Source organism: Neoarius graeffei, chromosome 1, assembly GCF_027579695.1.
Source record: "Neoarius graeffei isolate fNeoGra1 chromosome 1, fNeoGra1.pri, whole genome shotgun sequence".
Taxonomy (NCBI): domain Eukaryota; kingdom Metazoa; phylum Chordata; class Actinopteri; order Siluriformes; family Ariidae; genus Neoarius; species Neoarius graeffei.
Genome location: NC_083569.1, coordinates 123,511,419 through 123,530,615, shown reverse-complemented (window position 1 = coordinate 123,530,615; position 19,197 = coordinate 123,511,419). Strand labels below are relative to the sequence as shown.

The window sequence follows — 19,197 nt, the reverse complement described above, 5'->3', positions numbered from 1 at the left end:
GAAAGAGGTGCTGTGTGAAGGAACCTCCTTTGTTCTGGGGTTTCCTGTAGTCTTCTTCTCCTACTACAATTTCAATCTTCAGTATCAACGTGATGCAGTGAGCACACGGCATGCTGGAGTTCATTCAGCGGGAGATACTTTTTCCACACATACTGTACCACACAGCTCGACATGATTGACTTTTCTTCACACGTTGCTGTTGTCCAATAACCTCGTGATAACCACTGGTACCTCTGACATAAGAACAGCAACTATACATGTTACTGTTGCCTCGACTCATTATCGTTATGGTTGATACTATTTCCTTTCCATCACATTCTTCTTTTTAACTTGATCACCGGTGTGAATTGATACATACCGACTTAGTGAAATGTGATAATGACATGACTGAATATGCTGGACCACTACTTGGTACTGAACAAGTTCTTGCTTTATCCGCCATATTCATAGATTAAAGGAAAAGGCAACTTTTGTACAAAACCAGGTGTGCAATAGGAGAAAAACATATACGTAATCAATTCCGTTAATTATTTCCATTATATATCGAACATGAAAAAATATTTTTAACTTTGAAATCATGAATTGACACAGAGGAGCCGAAGTTGGAGGAGTCAGCCATTTTGAGATTGTGGGCAACTATAAACCAATCAGAATCTTTCGTTAACACGCCTCCCTCTGATCTGTGACGTCACTGGGCCCATGAAAACAGTGTTTACAGACAGATCACTGTGATTAGGAGTCCCGGCGGGTGGCTTGTATTCGATTCGTTTATATCCCGACCTTGTCAGCTGTCAGATTTATGTTCATGGACCCGGTAAGCTGGTAAATAATATATATTTTTTTTTCTTTACCAAATTCTAACAGAAAACGAGAGCGCCCGAAAGGGAAAACCGAGCCGAGCCGAGCCGCTTCGCGCAGTAGGCTTGGTAGGACAAATCCAAATAGGAGTCATTCAGGATTCAGCCATGTTTTTGGTCCGTGTTTTTACTCAACCAAAGTTCTACAGTATTATGAGCTTTAAGTTGCATAAATAAAACCATTTGGTGAAACTTTGAAGAAGCGATTGTACTGGTTTTTTACCTTATTACCATGAAGCACTGAAGAGTTCTTTTCAGTGGTGGGCCGCATGACGTCACGCAGTAGATCAATATGGCGGAACGCATCTTCGCTGAGCTCAGCGCAAGCCCGTATTATTAAAAGTTAAAAGATACTGTTATGCGGTCTGTTCTTTCTCTATAAATTCCATGATCAATTACTTTATATATTTATCTATCTATTTGTGGCGATTTTGTACAAAAGTTGCCTTATCCTTTAATGTCACCTGAAAGAAGTTTGTTTGTTTTTTTTCATCCGCCAATATTTTTCCAAACCTGCATTGGCATCAGTCCTGAGAGGGGCACAAAAGCATGCCATGGGAAAGTGCAAAGCAAGAAGAGCGCCAAGATGGTCCAAAAGAAAGCAACATCAGTGAATCCACATGTCTGCAAACTTATCAAGAAGCTCAATGACTTCAAGTGGGACTTTATCTGCTCTTCCATACACACCCACCCACACCCTATCTCACCCAGCCTTGTGTTCACTTATTTACTCCCTCACCCACTCATTCAGTGACTAAACCCAGTGTCTTTTCTTCTTCAAACTGTTGGAACTCAAGTTTTACAATCAAACAGAAACAGTATAAGTGTTTTGTGTTCACGTCCCTGCTCTAATACTCATGCAAACTGTTGTAGACTGCTGCTGTTCTGCAGCAGGTTCGTTATAAATAGCTAGCTTGATGTTCTTTTCTAAATACGAATAAATAAATAAATATTCAAATCAAATCAAGTTTATTTGTACAGCGCTTTTAACAATAAACATTGTCGCAAAGCAGCTTTACAGAATTTGAACGACTTAAAACATGAGCTAATTTTATCCCTAATCTATCCCCAATGAGCAAGCCTGTGGCGACGGTGGCAAGGAAAAACTCCCTCAGACGACATGAGGAAGAAACCTCGAGAGGAACCAGACTCAAAAGGGAACCCATCCTCATTTGGGCAACAACAGACAGCCTGACTATAATATTAACAGTTTTAACAGGTATAACCCTCAACTGTCCTGTCACTGCGAATTACCAAATATTGTATGCACTGTCATTTAAATTAAAACTTTCAAACAAATGAAGCAAAGAAACGATAACCGTCAGGGAGCTGAGGATTATTCAGGTATCGCTTGTTGCACTGAAATTTCAGGAACTATTTGCAAAGGAACTGTGTAATGAATATCGTCTTATTGTTGTAATGATATATTTACTGACAGTTTTTCAGCAAATTACTGTGTATTTACTGACAAAACTGTGGCCAATATTGTGCTTTAACTTTACAAGAATGTAGTAAAGAACTGTACATTTATTTCTAGTAAAATACTGTAATTCTAAAATACAGTAAGGAACTGAAAAAAAAAATATATATATATATATATATATATATATATATATATATATATATATATATGTAAATTGCTGTGGTGTGTGTGTGTGTGTGTGTGTGTGTGTTAATCACTTTTATTCTTCATGACAAAAAACACTGTGTTGCTTTAATATATTCAATAAATAACACAAATACACAGTAAATCTTTTATATAATAAATAAATACACTCCAGTTAAATGATAAATCTTCGTTATACAGTGACATTAATGATCAAACTGGGGGTTTAGTTGAATGTGTAATTTCTTTATTCGATCATTTTTTGTGAATATTGTCAGTAAATAATCAATAAATAATAATTTACACATCAGCTGTGTGTCCGTGAGGAACAGCATCAGGTTCAGGTGTTATTCCATCAGGGGTTAATGGGGGGGGGGGACAGAAAAAAGAAAAGAGGAAATAAAATGAAAGAAAAAAGGAATAAAGAGAAAAGAAAGAAGGGAACAGAAAAGGAAAAGAATGAAATAAAATTAAAAGAAAATAAATGGATATACAAGAAAAAGAAACAAATAAGGCGGCACGGTGGTGTAGTGGTTAGCGCTGTCGCCTCACAGCAAGAAGGTCCTGGGTTCGAGCCCCGTGGCCGGCGAGGGCCTTTCTGTGTGGAGTTTGCATGTTCTCCCCGTGTCCGCGTGGGTTTCCTCCGGGTGCTCCGGTTTCCCCCACAGTCCAAAGACATGCAGGTTAGGTTAACTGGTGACTCTAAATTGAGCGTAGGTGTGAATGTGAGTGTGAATGGTTGTCTGTGTCTATGTGTCAGCCCTGTGATGACCTGGCGACTTGTCCAGGGTGTACCCCGCCTTTCGCCCGTAGTCAGCTGGGATAGGCTCCAGCTCGCCTGCGGCCCTGTAGAAGGATAAAGCGGCTAGAGATAATGAGATGAGATGAGAAACAAATAAAAAACAAGGGGAAAGAAAAAAGAAAACGAGCAAAATGAAAATGAACAGGGGAAAAAAGACAAGAAAGGAAATTAAAAGGAAAACGAAATAAAAGGAAAAAAATATACAAGAAAAACAGCAAATCAAAAGAAAAAAGAATGGAGCGGAAAAGATAAGAAAAAATGAAAGAAGAAAAAGAAAACAAATCAAAAAAGGGGAAAGAACAGATCAGAAAATAAGAGAAAATAAAAGACAAAAGAAAAAGAAAATACATTAAAACTTAAAGAAAATGAATTAAAACAAAAAAGGGAAAGAAAAAAAACAAAAAGAAGAGTGGGCAGATTCATGCACTGTAAAAAATGATTTGTTGTTTTAACTTAAAAAAGTTAGTGCAAGGGTTGCCTAAAGGGCTGCCTTAAAATTTTGAGTTCACTGAAATTAATATAGTAAGTTCACAACAATTTAACTTACTATGTGAATTCCAGTGAACTCAGAATTTTAAGGCAGCCCTTGCACTAACTTTTTTAAGTTAAAACAACAAATTTTTTTTTACAGTGTGATCATCATCTCACAGGGTGTCGAACTGATTCTCTTCATTTTCTCTCGATTTCTTAGAAGAAATTTTTTCTTTCCCAGGATGAATCTTTATCTGAGTACAAGTCAAACAATATTGATCATTTACTCACAACGTCTTGAGTCGACTCTCCCTCTCTCTCTCTCTCTCTCTCTCTCTCTCACACACACACACGCACACACACATACTGAAACCACTCCTCCTGCTTGATTATATGGATCGGTCAGTCCTTTATAAATGGAGGCTTTTCGAAGGGCTTTATTCACTCACACACACACACTGATCCTTAGTCGAGACCACTCTCTCTCTCTCTCTCTCTCTCTCTCTCTCACACACACACACACACACACACACACACACACACACACACACACATACAGAGTCTGTAAGCCATGAGTGAGCTGAAGAGTAAGGTGTTTTGGAGAGCTGTGCTTGGGGAGCTGCTGGGGATGACACTCTTTATCTTCCTGAGCATCACCGCCGCCATCGGAAACAAAAACAACTCAAACCCAGATCAGGAGGTGAAGGTGTCGCTGGCATTCGGGCTGGCCATCGCCACTCTGGCTCAGAGTTTGGGCCACATCAGTGGCGCTCACCTGAACCCGGCTGTGACCCTCGGCATGCTGGTCAGCTGTCAGATCAGCATCGCCCGTGCCATCTTCTACATCCTGGCACAGGTTCTGGGCTCCTCGGTGGCGAGCGGCATCGTGTACGGAGTTCGGCCCGAAAACAACACCGCACTCGGGGTCAACACGGTGAGTGACCTTTCATCTCTAATAATGTAATGCACACAGGTTTCTCCATCAAGATTTCTCAAATACACCACATTCCACTGATCCGGTCCAGAAAAACATCACGGACCATTTAAACCTCACTGAGCTTCATTTTACTGTGAATCTGTCCTGCGTGAAACTTTTCTAAACTCTCTCTCTCTCTCACACACACACACTGCTAATTCTCATCCAGAACCGAATGATGTAATTCAGGCCACTCCACGGTCCAAGTCCAGCAGAACCATCTTGGTTGGTAAGGTGAAGTTCATCCATCCATCTATCCATCCATCATCTCTAGCTGCTTTATCCTGTTCTACAGGGTCGCAGGCAAGCTGGAGCCTATCCCAGCTGACTACGGGTGAAAGGCGGGGTACACCCTGGACAAGTCGCCAGGTCATCACAGGGCTGACACATAGACACAGACAACCATTCACACTCACATTCACACCTACGCTCAATTTAGAGTCACCAGTTAACCTAACCTGCATGTCTTTGGACTGTGGGGGAAACCGGAGCACCCGGAGGAAACCCACGCGGACACGGGGAGAACATGCAAACTCCGCACAGAAAGGCCCTCACCGGCCACGGGGCTCGAACCCGGACCTTCTTGCTGTGAGGCGACAGCGCTAACCACTACACCACCGTGCCGCCCTGTAAGGTGAAGTTACGCATGTTAAATCTGGACATTGTCATGGAGAATAGTTTATAATGTTAACTTTTGATACCAAGCTGCTGATCATCTTCCAGATCTCAGCACTTCTCTTTTTAAATCATGATTAGTGGAAATTCTGGTCCATTTCACTTGGTCGGTTTAATCTGATTTGGAATTAAGGTGTCCTGGGCGGGTGGTGTAGTGATTAGCACTGTCAGTGAACAAATAAACAAACAAATACATAAATACATTAAATCAATCTAAATGAACATTATTATATTAATTAGTTACATTTTAAAATTATGTATTAAATTATGCAAATTTTTTCTGCAAATATATTGATCTATTAATTAATTATTTACTCTATTTAAATGTTTTTATTCATCTCTTTAATCAAGTAATCACTTCATTAATTAATCAATCGATTCATTAAATCATTGATTGACTCTCTGAATGAGTAATTACTCATTAACAGATAGATAGATAGATAGATAGATAGATAGATAGATAGATAGATAGATAGATAGATAGATGGCGGCACGGTGGTGTAGTGGTTAGAGCTGTCACCTCACAGCAAGAAGGTCCCGGGTTCGAGCCCCGTGGCCGGGGAGGGCCTTTCTGTGTGGAGTTTGCATGTTCTCCCCGTGTCCACGTGGGTTTCCTCCGGGTGCTCCGGTTTCCCCCACAGTCCAAAGACATGCAGGTTAGGTTAACTGGTGACTCTAAATTGAGCGTAGGTGTGAATGTGAGTGTGAATGGTTGTCTGTGTCTATGTGTCAGCCCTGTGATGACCTGGCGACTTGTCCAGGGTGTACCCCGCCTTTCGCCCGTAGTCAGCTGGGATAGGCTCCTGCGACCCTGTAGAACAGGATAAAGTGGCTAGAGATAATGAGATGAGATGAGATTTGTGTTAATGACAGAGTGCGTAAACATCATCATAATGTCATCATTAGAAACTGAAAACGTCTTTTGTAAAACAGTGTAACATAATGCTTCTGTTACTCAGCCGATTGGGCGTTTTGGTGTTAAGTGAATGAAGGTGATGCAAGTGTGAAGACGAGGATGTGGACAAAGGTGCAGGCAAGAAAGAGGATGAGGGTGATGATGAGTGTGACAATGAGTATGAGTATGAGGACAAGGCCAAGGACGAGAGCGAGGACAAGTGAGAGAATGAGTGTGAGGACGAGGGTGAAGATGCGTGTGACATTAAGTATGAGGATGAGCGTGAGGAAGAGGTCAAGGACGAGAGCAAGGATGAGGATGAAGATGAGCGTGAGGACGAGGGTGAGGACGAGCATGAGGACAAGGAAGCCCTCCTCTTGAGGGCTGGCCCAGGACAGAGTGATCAATTTATCTTCCTTTATCAAGAGCAGCACTTCCCTCTTACACATGTGACTCTGTTTACTCTGCCAGTGCTGAGGGATGAAGGAAAGCCATGAAAACAATGACGCGTGTGTCAGGAAACTTCAAAAGAAAGATGAGAGAGCACTGAGAGAAACAGTTACCGCAAAAATACTTACATTACTATGCAGCATTTTGTGGCTGGAAATGATGGATGTGTATAACCTGCAGTTTAGCATCAAGAACAGTGTGTGTGTGTGTGTGTGTGTGTGTGTGTGTGTGTGTGTGTGTTATAATTAAATATTATTCATACAAATTTGTGGTTCATTATATTAATTATTACTTATAAGATTTTTGGAGCTTGCTTTGAGTTAAAATGGCCAATTGATTTGTTTGTTTGTTTGTTTGTTTGTTTGTTTTTACTAAAACCAAAACAATATTTACAAGAGTTCCTGCTTTTGATGATTAGAGTTTTGTCTTGAGTGCGTTTCTCTAATAAACACCGTGAGCTCGTATTTATATTACGGATTACCGATTGTGACGTTCGTGTCAGTGTGAGAGTAATAAATAAATAAATAAATAAATAAAACTTTAGAAATATGAAAGAAAAAGTGATAGAATGTCTGTCACATGACTTCCAGCACGTCCTGAGGAGTTTGTCAATTCTGCCCTGATTCTGACCTCATTCAATCTCCATATTGTCTCTGCATTTTTGTTTCTGTTTGACCCTTTTTGTTTTCCACTTTTCTGGCCCTCAGTCTTTTATGGATATGAATAAGTGATAGAAATTTGACAACACAATTCATAAAATCTTAATCACGCTCTTGCACACTTGTTCAGTATCTACGTGCCTCGTTTACAGGTTTGTTTAATTTACACCCTGAAACATTTCCCTTTATATATTTTGAGCGCTATGTTGTATTGTGTTGAATTTTTTTACATTTATGGATTTTCATGAACATCACATTTCTGGTGAATAATTTATGAATAAATGTCTTTATGTGCAGTGCTCTAACTCCACCCAGTGTTTCCTCTTCTTATTTTCAGCTGCCATGACAGTTAATCTGTCTGACCTGGACTTTATTCACTCATGTTGGAAATAATGTTATATGTAAAACCTGTTCGTATTGTTAATAATGAGAAATGAATAATGATCAAATTTACTGTAAACCTCTTACAAAATGCTAATTAGTTCATTAAATTGTGGTAATTGGCTAAGCAGGTGCTTGTCGTCATGGTTACTTTCCAGCATCATTCCATATTATGAAGAGATCTGATTTATAACTCTGATTAAATATCATATGAGAGAATAATAGATCTGTCAGCCAATCAGAAACGCGTATTTGACAATGGTATAAAATGTATTACGTGAATTTTTTCTCTGTTTCTTCACAGCTGAACAAAATCACTCCGCTACAGGGGATCGGGGTGGAGATGCTCGCGACGTTCCAGCTCGTGCTGTGTGTGTTAGCTGCTACAGATAAACGGCGCCGTGACGTTGGAGGTTCGGTTCCTCTCGCCATCGGCCTCTCCGTGGCTCTGGGTCACCTCACTGCCGTGAGTACACGAAACAGGATAAAAATATCACATCGTCATCTCATCGATGGCATCTCATCTCATTATCTCTAGCCGCTTTATCCTGTTCTACAGGGTCGCAGGCGAGCTGGAGCCTATCCCAGCTGACTACGGGCGAAAGGCGGGGTTCACCCTGGACAAGTCGCCAGGTCATCACAGGGCTGACACATAGACACAGACAACCATTCACACTCACATTCACACCTACGCTCAATTTAGAGTCACCAGTTAACCTAACCTGCATGTCTTTGGACTGTGGGGGAAACCGGAGCACCCGGAGGAAACCCACGCGGACACGGGGAGAACATGCAAACTCCACACAGAAAGGCCCTCGCCGGCCACGGGGCTCGAACCCGGACCTTCTTGCTGTGAGGCGACAGCGCTAACCACTACACCACCATGCCGCCCAAATTGAAAAATCTTTTTACATTTATTTTTAATTCTTTATTTCAATTGAACGCAATTTTCTAAAATAAATTAAGCATTTTATAATACTCACATGATTAAAATAAAATAAAATATGTTTCATATATATATTTTTTTTCAAAAAATTATTCATCTGTAAATATCAAAAATTTAAACTGTGAAAGAATTTGTATTTTTTAAGTTGGAAAACAAAAGGTGAAATACTTTAAAATATAAAATAAACTTTTTTTAAGTGAACATAAAAAAATATTTTTAAAAAAAACTTGAAAGGTTTGTAAATTTCTAACTCATTTTAAATTTTTTTAATGCTTTGGTCAAAATAAATTCAAATGTACATAATGAGTTCAGTTTAGCACTGAAGTTATGATGCTAATGAAAGTCTCACAAAAACTCGAAACAGTCTCAAATTTTTATAAAACTTTCTTTAAATGGCATCATTAAGTGCCATAATCTTGTTTTTAAATAAATTACTAGGTAAGGTAGCACTTATATATAGTACATAGTGACGAGCTGCAGGTCCACTCTGGCTAAAGGGGCGGAGTTACACCAGAGTGCAGTAAGGAAAATGGCCCCCTCTAGAATATTCCAGTGTTGACTATTCTCTTTAACGTTCTTGGTAAAGTGTTTATCTGCAGAGCCAAAATATACGTTTAAATATCTGAACTTTATTAGTGTGCCAAAAGGGGGCGGAGTTATTGATGTAACAGGAGATTGTGTAGGGTTTTTTTTTTAATAAACCACGCCTTATTAAATGTTATGTATGTTCTGCACATTAATTGTGGAAAGAAAAATACATTTTGTTTTGTTTGGTTTTGTTTCCATGCGGAGCTTCTTGGCCCCAACTTGCACTCATCCGTCATCCATCTATCTCTCTCCTCCTCCTCTTTGTTCCACAGATCAGCTTCACAGGGTGTGGCATTAACCCGGCTCGATCCTTCGGCCCTGCGCTCATTATGAACAACTTCACGGATCACTGGGTAACAAACAGCTTTCAGACACATTCACACGATATAAACACACAGGTCCTGTACGTTCACGCTCACCCGCCTCTCTGACACGACAGCTCGCGTTCACCTTTAACCGTCTATTCACAGGAAAACATTTTAGTTCTGTGTCAATGTACAATGTTTGAGTTTGTTAACACACTTTTTGAGCTATTTTTAGCATCTTGTCTTTTCTGGGTTGCTATTTTTCAGTATTTTAGCAATTTCCACTCTGTTTCACGTTTCAGTGAGATTTAACAGGTTATAAAGTGGGGCAAAAAAGTATTTAGTCAGCCACCAATTGTGCAAGTTCTCCCACTTAAAAAGATGAGAGAGGCCTGTAATTTTCATCATAGGTACACTTCAACTATGAGAGACAGAATGAGAAAAAAAAATCCAGAAAATCACACTGTCTGATTTTTAAAGAATTTATTTGCAAATTATGGTGGAAAATAAGTATTTGGTCAATAACGAAAGTTCATCTCAATACTTTGTTATATACCCTTTGTTGGCAATGACAGAGGTCAAACGTTTTCTGTAAGTCTTCACAAGGTTTTCACACACTGTTGCTGGTATTTTGGCCCATTCCTCCATGCAGATCTCCTCTAGAGCAGTGATGTTTTGGGGCTGTCGCTGGGCAACACGGACTTTCAACTCCCTCCAAAGATTTTCTATGGGGTTGAGATCTGGAGACTGGCTAGGCCACTCCAGGACCTTGAAATGCTTCTTACGAAGCCACTCCTTCGTTGCCCGGGCGGTGTGTTTGGGATCATTGTCATGCTGAAAGACCCAGCCACGTTTCATCTTCAATGCCCTTGCTGATGGAAGGAGGTTTTCACTCAAAATCTCACGATACATGGCCCCATTCATTCTTTCCTTTACACGGATCAGTCGTCCTGGTCCCTTTGCAGAAAAACAGCCCCAAAGCATGATGTTTCCACCCCCATGCTTCACAGTAGGTATGGTGTTCTTTGGATGCAACTCAGCATTCTTTCTCCTCCAAACACGACAAGTTGAGTTTTTACCAAAAAGTTCTATTTTGGTTTCATCTGACCATATGGCATTCTCCCAATCCTCTTCTGGATCATCCAAATGCTCTCTAGCAAACTTCAGACAGGCCTGGACATGTACTGGCTTAAGCAGGGGGACACGTCTGGCACTGCAGGATTTGAGTCCTTGGCGGCGTAGTGTGTTACTGATGGTAGCCTTTGTTACTTTGGTCCCAGCTCTCTGCAGGTCATTCACTAGGTCCCCCCGTGTGGTTCTGGGATTTTTGCTCACCGTTCTTGTGATCATTTTGACCCCACGGGGTGAGATCTTGCGTGGAGCCCCAGATCGAGGGAGATTATCAGTGGTCTTGTATGTCTCCCATTTTCTAATAATTGCTCCCACAGTTGATTTCTTCACACCAAGCTGCTTACCTATTGCAGATTCAGTCTTCCCAGCCTGGTGCAGGTCTACAATTTTGTTTCTGGTGTCCTTTGACAGCTCTTTGGTCTTGGCCATAGTGGAGTTTGGAGTGTGACTGTTTGAGGTTGTGGACAGGTGTCTTTTATACTGATAACGAGTTCAAACAGGTGCCATTAATACAGGTAACGAGTGGAGGACAGAGGAGCCTCTTAAAGAAGAAGTTACAGGTCTGTGAGAGCCAGAAATCTTGCTTGTTTGTAGGTGACCAAATACTTATTTTACCGAGGAATTTACCAATTAATTCATTAAAAGTCCTACAATGTGATTTCCTGGATTCTTTCCCCCCATTCTGTCTCTCATAGTTGAAGTGTACCTATGATGAAAATTACAGGCCTCTCTCATCTTTTTAAGTGGGAGAACTTCCACAATTGGTGGCTGACTAAATACTTTTTTGCCCCACTGTATATTTTCAGCTTTTATTTTCACACTTTTCGTTCTGAGCACCATTTTCAGCTTTTCAGATAATTTATGTATTGTTACACATATGTATTCACGTTTTTAGCATTTTCAGAAAACTGTTTCATAAACTTTAGTATTTCACTGACTTTCAGCATCTTAGCTATTTCATCTTTTAGCTATCTCAGAATTCATAGCATTTATTTTTACGGCTCTAGAGATTTTCATGATCAGCTCAATTGGAGTTTGTTTGTTTGTTTTTACATTTTAGCGACATTTAATATTGTGTATTTTAGCTTTTTTTATCATTTGGCTTTTCTTCACACCATACTTTTTGTTTGTTTGTTTGTTTGTTTGTTTGTTTGTTTGTTTGTTTTATACAGTGGTGCTTGAAAGTTTGCGAACCCTTTAGAATTTTCTATATTTCTGCATAAATATGACCTAAATAAAATATTTTTATGCAGACTTATATTTATATATATATGTTATTTATGTATATATGTGTGTATATATACAGAGTCTACCTGTAATGTGCAATTTTTCCAAGCCTCTCAATAAGGCAATTTTTTCTTTTCGATACTTTTTCATGGTAGATAATGCAAATAGCCCTCTGTATTTAATCCTTTCTTTGTCTAATTTTTATTTCAGTTTTATTTGTTATCTGTTTGACTTTTTCTTGCTACTGTAACGCGTCAATTTCCCCAATTTGGGATGAATAAAGTGAATCTAATCTAATCTAAAACATTATCAGATTTTCACACAAGTCCTAAAAGTAGATAAAGAGAACCCAGTTAAATAAATGAGACAAAAATATTATACTTGGTCATTTATTTATTTATTGAGGAAAATGATCCAATATTACATATCTGTGAGTGGCAAAAGTATGTGAACCTTTGCTTTCAGTATCTGGTGTGACCCCCTTGTGCAGCAATAACTGCAACTAAACGTTTGCGGTAACTGTTGATCAGTCCTGCACACCGGCTTGGAGGAATTTTAGCCCGTTCCTCCGTACAGAACAGCTTCAACTCTGGGATGTTGGTGGGTTTCCACACATGAACTGCTCACTTCAGGTCCTTCCACAACATTTCGATTGGATTAAGGTCAGGACTTTGACTTGGCCATTCCAAAACATTAACTTTATTCTTCTTTAACCATTCTTTGGTAGAATGACTTGTGTGCTTAGGGTCGTTGTCTTGCTGCATGACCCACCTTCTCTTGAGATTCAGTTCATGGACAGATGTCCTGATATTTTCCTTTAGAATTCGCTGGTATAATTCAGAATTCATTGTTCCATCAATGATGGCAAGCCGTCCTGGCCCAGATGCAGCAAAACAGGCCCAAACCATGACACTACCACCACCATGTTTCACAGATGGGATAAGGTCCTTATGCTGGAATGCAGTGTTTTCCTTTCTCCAAACATAACGCTTCTCATTTAAACCAAAAAGTTCTATTTTGGTCTCATCTGTCCACAAAGCATTTTTCCAATAGCCTTCTGGCTTGTCCACGTGATCTTTAGCAAACTGCAGACAAGCAGCAATGTTGTTTTTGGAGAGCAGTGACTTTCTCCTTGCAACCCTGCCATTGTTGTTCAGTGTTCTCCTGATGGTGGACTCATGAACATTAGCATTAGCCAATGTGAGAGAGGCCTTCAGTTGCTTAGAAGTTACCCTGGGGTCCTTTGTGACCTCGCCGACTATTACACGCCGTGCTCTTGGACTGACCTTTGTTGGTCGACCACTCCTGGGGAGGGTAACAATGGTCTTGAATTTCCTCCATTTGTACACAATCTGTCTGACTGTGGATTGGTGGAGTCCGAACTCTTTAGAGATGGGTTTGTAATCTTTTCCAGCCTGATGAGCATCAGCAACGCTTTTTCTGAGGTCCTCAGAAATCTCCTTCGTTCGTGCCATGATACACTTCCACAAACATGTGTTGTGAAGATCAGACTTTGATAGATCCCTGTTCTTTAAATAAAACAGGGTGCCCACTCACACCTGATTGTCATCCCATTGATTGAAAACACCTGACTCTAATTTCACCTTCAAATTAACTGCTAATCCTAGAGGTTCACATACTTTTGCCACTCACAGATATGTAATATTGGATCATTTTCCTCAATAAATAAATGACCAAGTATAATATTTTTGTCTCATTTGTTTAACTGGGTTCTCTTTATCTACTTTTAGGACTTGTGTGAAAATCTGATGTTGTTTTAGGTCATATTTATGCAGAAATACAGAAAATTCTAAAGGGTTCACAAACTTTCAAGTACGATTAGAGCAGTTTTATGTATTTTTACATTGTTTTCAACTTTCATTTTAAAGAAAAATTTTACATTCTTTTGGCATTTTAAAAATGATAGCATTATTAAACTTTTTAGGATTTATGTTTAACCTTGTATGCACTTTGAAGTACATTTTGCACAATTTTATTTTAAAATTGTTTTATTTTTTCTTAGTTTAATAATTTTTATTTTATTATTCAGATGTTTATGAAGCCCTGTGATGACCTGGTGACTTGTCCAGGGTGTACCCCGCCTTTCGCCCGTAGTCAGCTGGGATAGGCTCCAGCTTGCCTGCGACCCTGTAGAACAGGATAAAGCGGCTAGAGATAATGAGATGAGATGAGATGAGATGAGATGAGATGAGATGAGATGAGATGAGATGAGATAACTAGAACAGCATGTGTGTGTCTGTGTAAAGATTGAAAGGCAGAATCAGAGAGAAAGCCACTGAAGTAAAACATTTACAGTTGAACACAATGTATAAAACACCTGACCCATATCAAATGTCTCTCATGCTTAAATTCCACATAAATTTTGAAAGTTATTTTATGAGAGTTGAATTGTTGCCAAGAAGCAGCAATTAGCAAACAGATGCATCGATTTACGTCTGCAAGCAACAGGATAAAGTCCAAAAACAAAACAATCAGCCAAGATGGGTTAACTGCCTGTCTGTCCTTCTGTAGTTCCACACACAAGCTACGAGGCTAATGTTACTAACAGGTGCTAGAAGCTAATATCCACCAATTTAGCAAACTCTGTGCAAACGCTGAATCTCTCTTTAATGTGTCCTGAGTGGTCTGTAATGGCAGCGTGATGGAATGTGCTGCTCCTAATGGTTCTTCATCTGAGCCCATGTTTACATTAGACCGTATCAGCGGATCATCAGATTAACATTTTTAAAACGATTAGCGTGCACACAGCAACGCCAATACACGGATATGCTAATCACATGACTAATTCGGCACGTAAGTTGAAATGTGTCAGTGCGGCTCATCACTTCCTCCTCAGCGGCTGCGCTCCAAATCACTCCGCCCTGAACAGCGAGTGCCCTCTGGAGGGTGCGCACAATGGCCCTGCGCAGTTCACAGAGCGCGCGAGTGAAGCGCACGAGCAGTGATTCGGGACTGAGCCTCTGTGCGCAAGTCACTTACCACTTGCAAGTGGAAGGATGGCAAGCCTAAAGACAATCATAACTACACAATGGGCAGTATTTGCATCAGTATTTGCAGTATTTTCATACTTTTATACTCTTTAATGAAAGGTGATACAAGGCGGAAGTCCGCGCCGTTTTTCAGCAGTCGCGTCGCATGACCAACGCCAGCGAATCAGGAAGGTGGATGTCACAGTGACGTTGTCCAATGACGACGCCAGCTAGAGCTCAGCACAGCGTATCCGCCTATCCTCAATGTTTACACAGCACCGGACCAGACACGATCTGGATTGAATACGTGGACCCTGGCGGATTCCCGTTTCCCGGCGTTTCCAGGCGTTTTAATGTAAACAGACAGTGCATCCGTGAAGAAAACGAGGCAGATACGGTCTAATGTAAACTTGGCCTGAGTTTATACTGATGCTAATCATCGGGCTCCTAATGGAAACCGATGAAACCATTGGAAACCATTCAAGATGTTTCTCCTGGATTGTACTGGATTTATATCTGTTTAATCGAGTGCAGCTAGAAAGAAAGAAAGCACAACTTTATTCATCACACACTTGTGAAATTTCCTCTCTGTATTTAACCCATCTGAAGCAGTGAACACACACACAGAGCAGTGGCCAGCCATGCTAACAGCGCCCGGGGAGAAGTTGGGAGTTAGGTGCCTCGCTCAAGAGCACCTCAGCCCAAGGCCATATTAACCTAACTGCATGTCTTTGGACTGTGGGGGAAACTGGAGCAAACCCATGCAGACATGGGGAGAACATGCAAACTCCACACAGAAAGGCCCTTGCCGGCCACTGGGTTCGAACCCAGAACCTTCTTGCTGTGAGGCGACCATGCTAACCACTACACCACCGTGCCGCCCTAATGAGGGCAGACACCTTCAAACTTTTTCCCTATGTTCCCAACGTCTCACCAAGTAAACAGTAAAAATGTCTAATGCAGGACCTGAGATGTTTCCACATGGCCAAGAATCTGCTCACTGCTGATCTGCTCAAACTGTTCAAACACATATCAGTTTCCTTATCATTCCCATGAAAATCAATTGTGAATTGTTCAGTCGTTCAATGATACTTTGTTCTCAGCTGATTTAAAACACATTTCCTGTCAGAATTTCTTCCATTTGGCTGAAAAGTATCATCTCTGACCATTTCATCACCGTCTGAACTTAGTCACACATTAAAGATCTCAAAACGTTCTCAAAAAGCAAAGACGCCACGTCCTCAGGGAAAGTCGAGTTGAGACAATATTACTAACACGTAGTGAGGGAAGTGGGCGGAGCTTCCAAGGGCTCAGAAAACATCCGAGAGAAGACGCCGCGTCCTCAGCGGAAATCGAGTCGAGTCGAGACAAGATCGCTGGCTGAGACATTACTAACCTGTGGTGAGGGGAAGTGGGCGGAGCTTCCAAGGGCTCTGAAAGTTCAAAATACCCCTACGCAACTACAGTATCAGTCACTCTGTGTTAAAATATTTTAAATATTTATCCCCCTCTCCTTAACATTCTTCGTTCCCTACATTGTGAGTGTCTCTGCACTACAGGGTTTATTACAAAACTGGTTCTGACCCAAAATGACCTGGAAAAAGATGTTACTGATCTCATTTTGGTAAAGCTGTAGGTTAATGTTTATCAGGCACTGAAAGCCTGTTGCGTTGTTCAAACATAACACACACTTTTCCACCGTTAATCCTGAATAGACCAGTCAGTGATCTACATGCAATCTTTTATCAACAACACTGCTGTCAGCCAGTCAGAACACTCCATACCAAGCCTACGCTAATCAAGCACAGCTATTGATAATGAGCTACACTTTTATACCCTAATATTGTTTTTATTTTCACAGGTTTACTGGGTGGGCCCGATGTGTGGGGGTGTGGCTGCGGCATTCATCTATGACTTCCTGCTTTACCCGAAGATGGACGATTTTCCTGACCGCATGCGAGTTCTGGTGTCTGGACGTCCGACTGATTATGACGTCAACGGACGAGACGACATGCCGGCTGTAGAGATGTCGTCGAAGTGATGAAAAGCAGCGAGTTTTGATTGGTCCATCCTGCAGTAGAAACTCAAACATTTCCCAGGTCCAGGACTAGCTAATAAACGTCTAAAAGCGTTTTCAGAGCATCCTTGTTGAATTTCCCTTTTCCTCTGGTTGAAACCCTGACACTGATTTGAGGTTTTTTATGAAATGAGTCAACGTCATCTTTTAGACTTTCCCACAATGCATTCCTGTGATCTGATGCAATTTTTTTTTCCAAATTCCAAAAACAGGAACAATAAAATTGAGCAGATAATTAGCAAAGCAAGCAAACGAGCCTGAAAACCAGCTAACCAGTAAATAAACTGAGCTGTGATAAAAATCTTCATTGTCCAAAAAGCCAATAAGGCTGCGTTTAAAATCATATCAGAATCAAATTCAGTCAAGTTCTACAGTCTGGTTTCTGAGTGCATCACATTCTAAAGGCCTTACATTACCTGTAAATATCTTTTCTTTTGGGACAAAAAACTGAATTACAGCACATTTCCTATAAAAACACACTGTTTATTGCAGCAAAATTTAACGTCATGTTCCGTAGTTTAGTTTTAGTTTTCCTTTCTTTTCCAGTCCTGCTTTTTGTATGAACCTGAATTTTTTTTCAAAAGTGTTGTCCTTTTTTCTCCCTCAAAATGTAGAAACATAATTTTACTCACTAGTCTTTCATTTATTTGTAAACAGTATTTTTTCTGTGTAAATGATTGTATTATTTTACATTTTGTACTTGAGTAACACAAGCACTACGAATTTCCTTTCCTTCACGTTTTGTAAGTAAATAAATAAAATGGCCAAAAAGTTACAAACTCTTAAGTTTTATTATTTTTATTTCACATTTGATTAAAAGTGTGAAAGGGACAGCACGGTGGTGTAGTGGTTAGCGCTGTCGCCTCACAGCAAGAAGGTCCGGGTTCGAGCCCCGTGGCCAGCGAGGGCCTTTCTGTGTGGAGTTTGCATGTTCTCCCCGTGTCTGCGTGGGTTTCCTCCGGGTGCTCCGGTTTCCCCCACAGTCCAAAGACATGCAGGTTAGGTTAACTGGTGACTCTAAATTGACCGTAGGTGTGAATGTGAGTGTGAATGGTTGTCTGTGTCTATGTGTCAGCCCTGTGATGACCTGGCGACTTGTCCAGGGTGAACCCCGCCTTTCGCCCGTAGTCAGCTGGGATAGGCTCCAGCTTGCCTGCGACCCTGTAGAACAGGATAAAGTGGCTAGAGATAATGAGATGAGAAAAATCTACTTTATTTTGTGTGTTTTGGTGAATTTCCTGAGTCCTGATGTCATTTATCAACAGCGACGTTAACATGCTCTAATAACAATAAAGAAAATTACACCAAAGAACTTAATCAGCAGGTTATTAAAAGGTTTGGTTATAATGTTACCAAAAATAGTGTTTATAATAATAATAATAATAATAATGAGTATGTACAAAAAACAAAAATAAAGCTACAGATATTAGATGTCAGTGTGACAATACAGTTGATGACCAACAATATGAATAAACTTTACCGTAATATATACAGTGGTGCTTGAAAGTTTGTGAACCCTTTAGAATTTTCTATATTTCTGCATAAATATGACCTAAAACAACATCAGATTTTCACACGAGTCCTAAAAGTAGATAAAGAGAACCCAGTTAAACAAATGAGACAAAAATATTATACTTGGTCATTTATTTATTGAGGAAAATGATCCAATATTACATATCTGTGAGTGGCAAAAGTATGTGAACCTTTGCTTTCAGTATCTGGTGTGACCCCCTTGTGCAGCAATAACTGCAACTAAACGCTTGCGGTAACTGTTTATCAGTCCTGCACACCGGCTTGGAGGAATTTTAGCCCGTTCCTCCGTACAGAACAGCTTCAACTTGGTGGGTTTCCTCACATGAACTGCTCGCTTCAGGTCCTTCCACAACATTTCGATTGGATTAAGGTCAGGACTTTGACTTGGCCATTCCAAAACATTAACTTTATTCTTCTTTAACCATTCTTTGGTAGAACGACTTGTGTGCTTAGGGTCGTTGTCTTGCTGCATGACCCACCTTCTCTTGAAATTCAGTTCATGGACAGATGTCCTGACATTTTCCTTTAGAATTCACTGGTGTAATTCAGAATTCATTGTTCCATCAATGATGGCAAGCCGTCCTGGCCCAGATGCAGCAAAACAGGCCCAAACCATGATACTACCACC

The 19,197-nt window shown here is 40.4% G+C and overlaps 1 protein-coding gene across 1 annotated transcript; it reads left to right on the top strand.

The window, feature by feature from the left end:
* Positions 1-4,144: 4,144 nt before the first annotated feature.
* LOC132883150 (aquaporin-1-like) lies at positions 4,145-17,689 on the top strand. The gene is made up of 4 exons (XM_060916408.1): positions 4,145-4,670; positions 8,077-8,238; positions 9,579-9,659; positions 16,821-17,689. Exons 1-4 carry the CDS (start codon positions 4,308-4,310, stop codon positions 16,998-17,000), a joined length of 786 nt encoding a protein of 261 aa, XP_060772391.1. The 5' UTR covers positions 4,145-4,307; the 3' UTR covers positions 17,001-17,689.
* Positions 17,690-19,197: the final 1,508 nt, after the last annotated feature.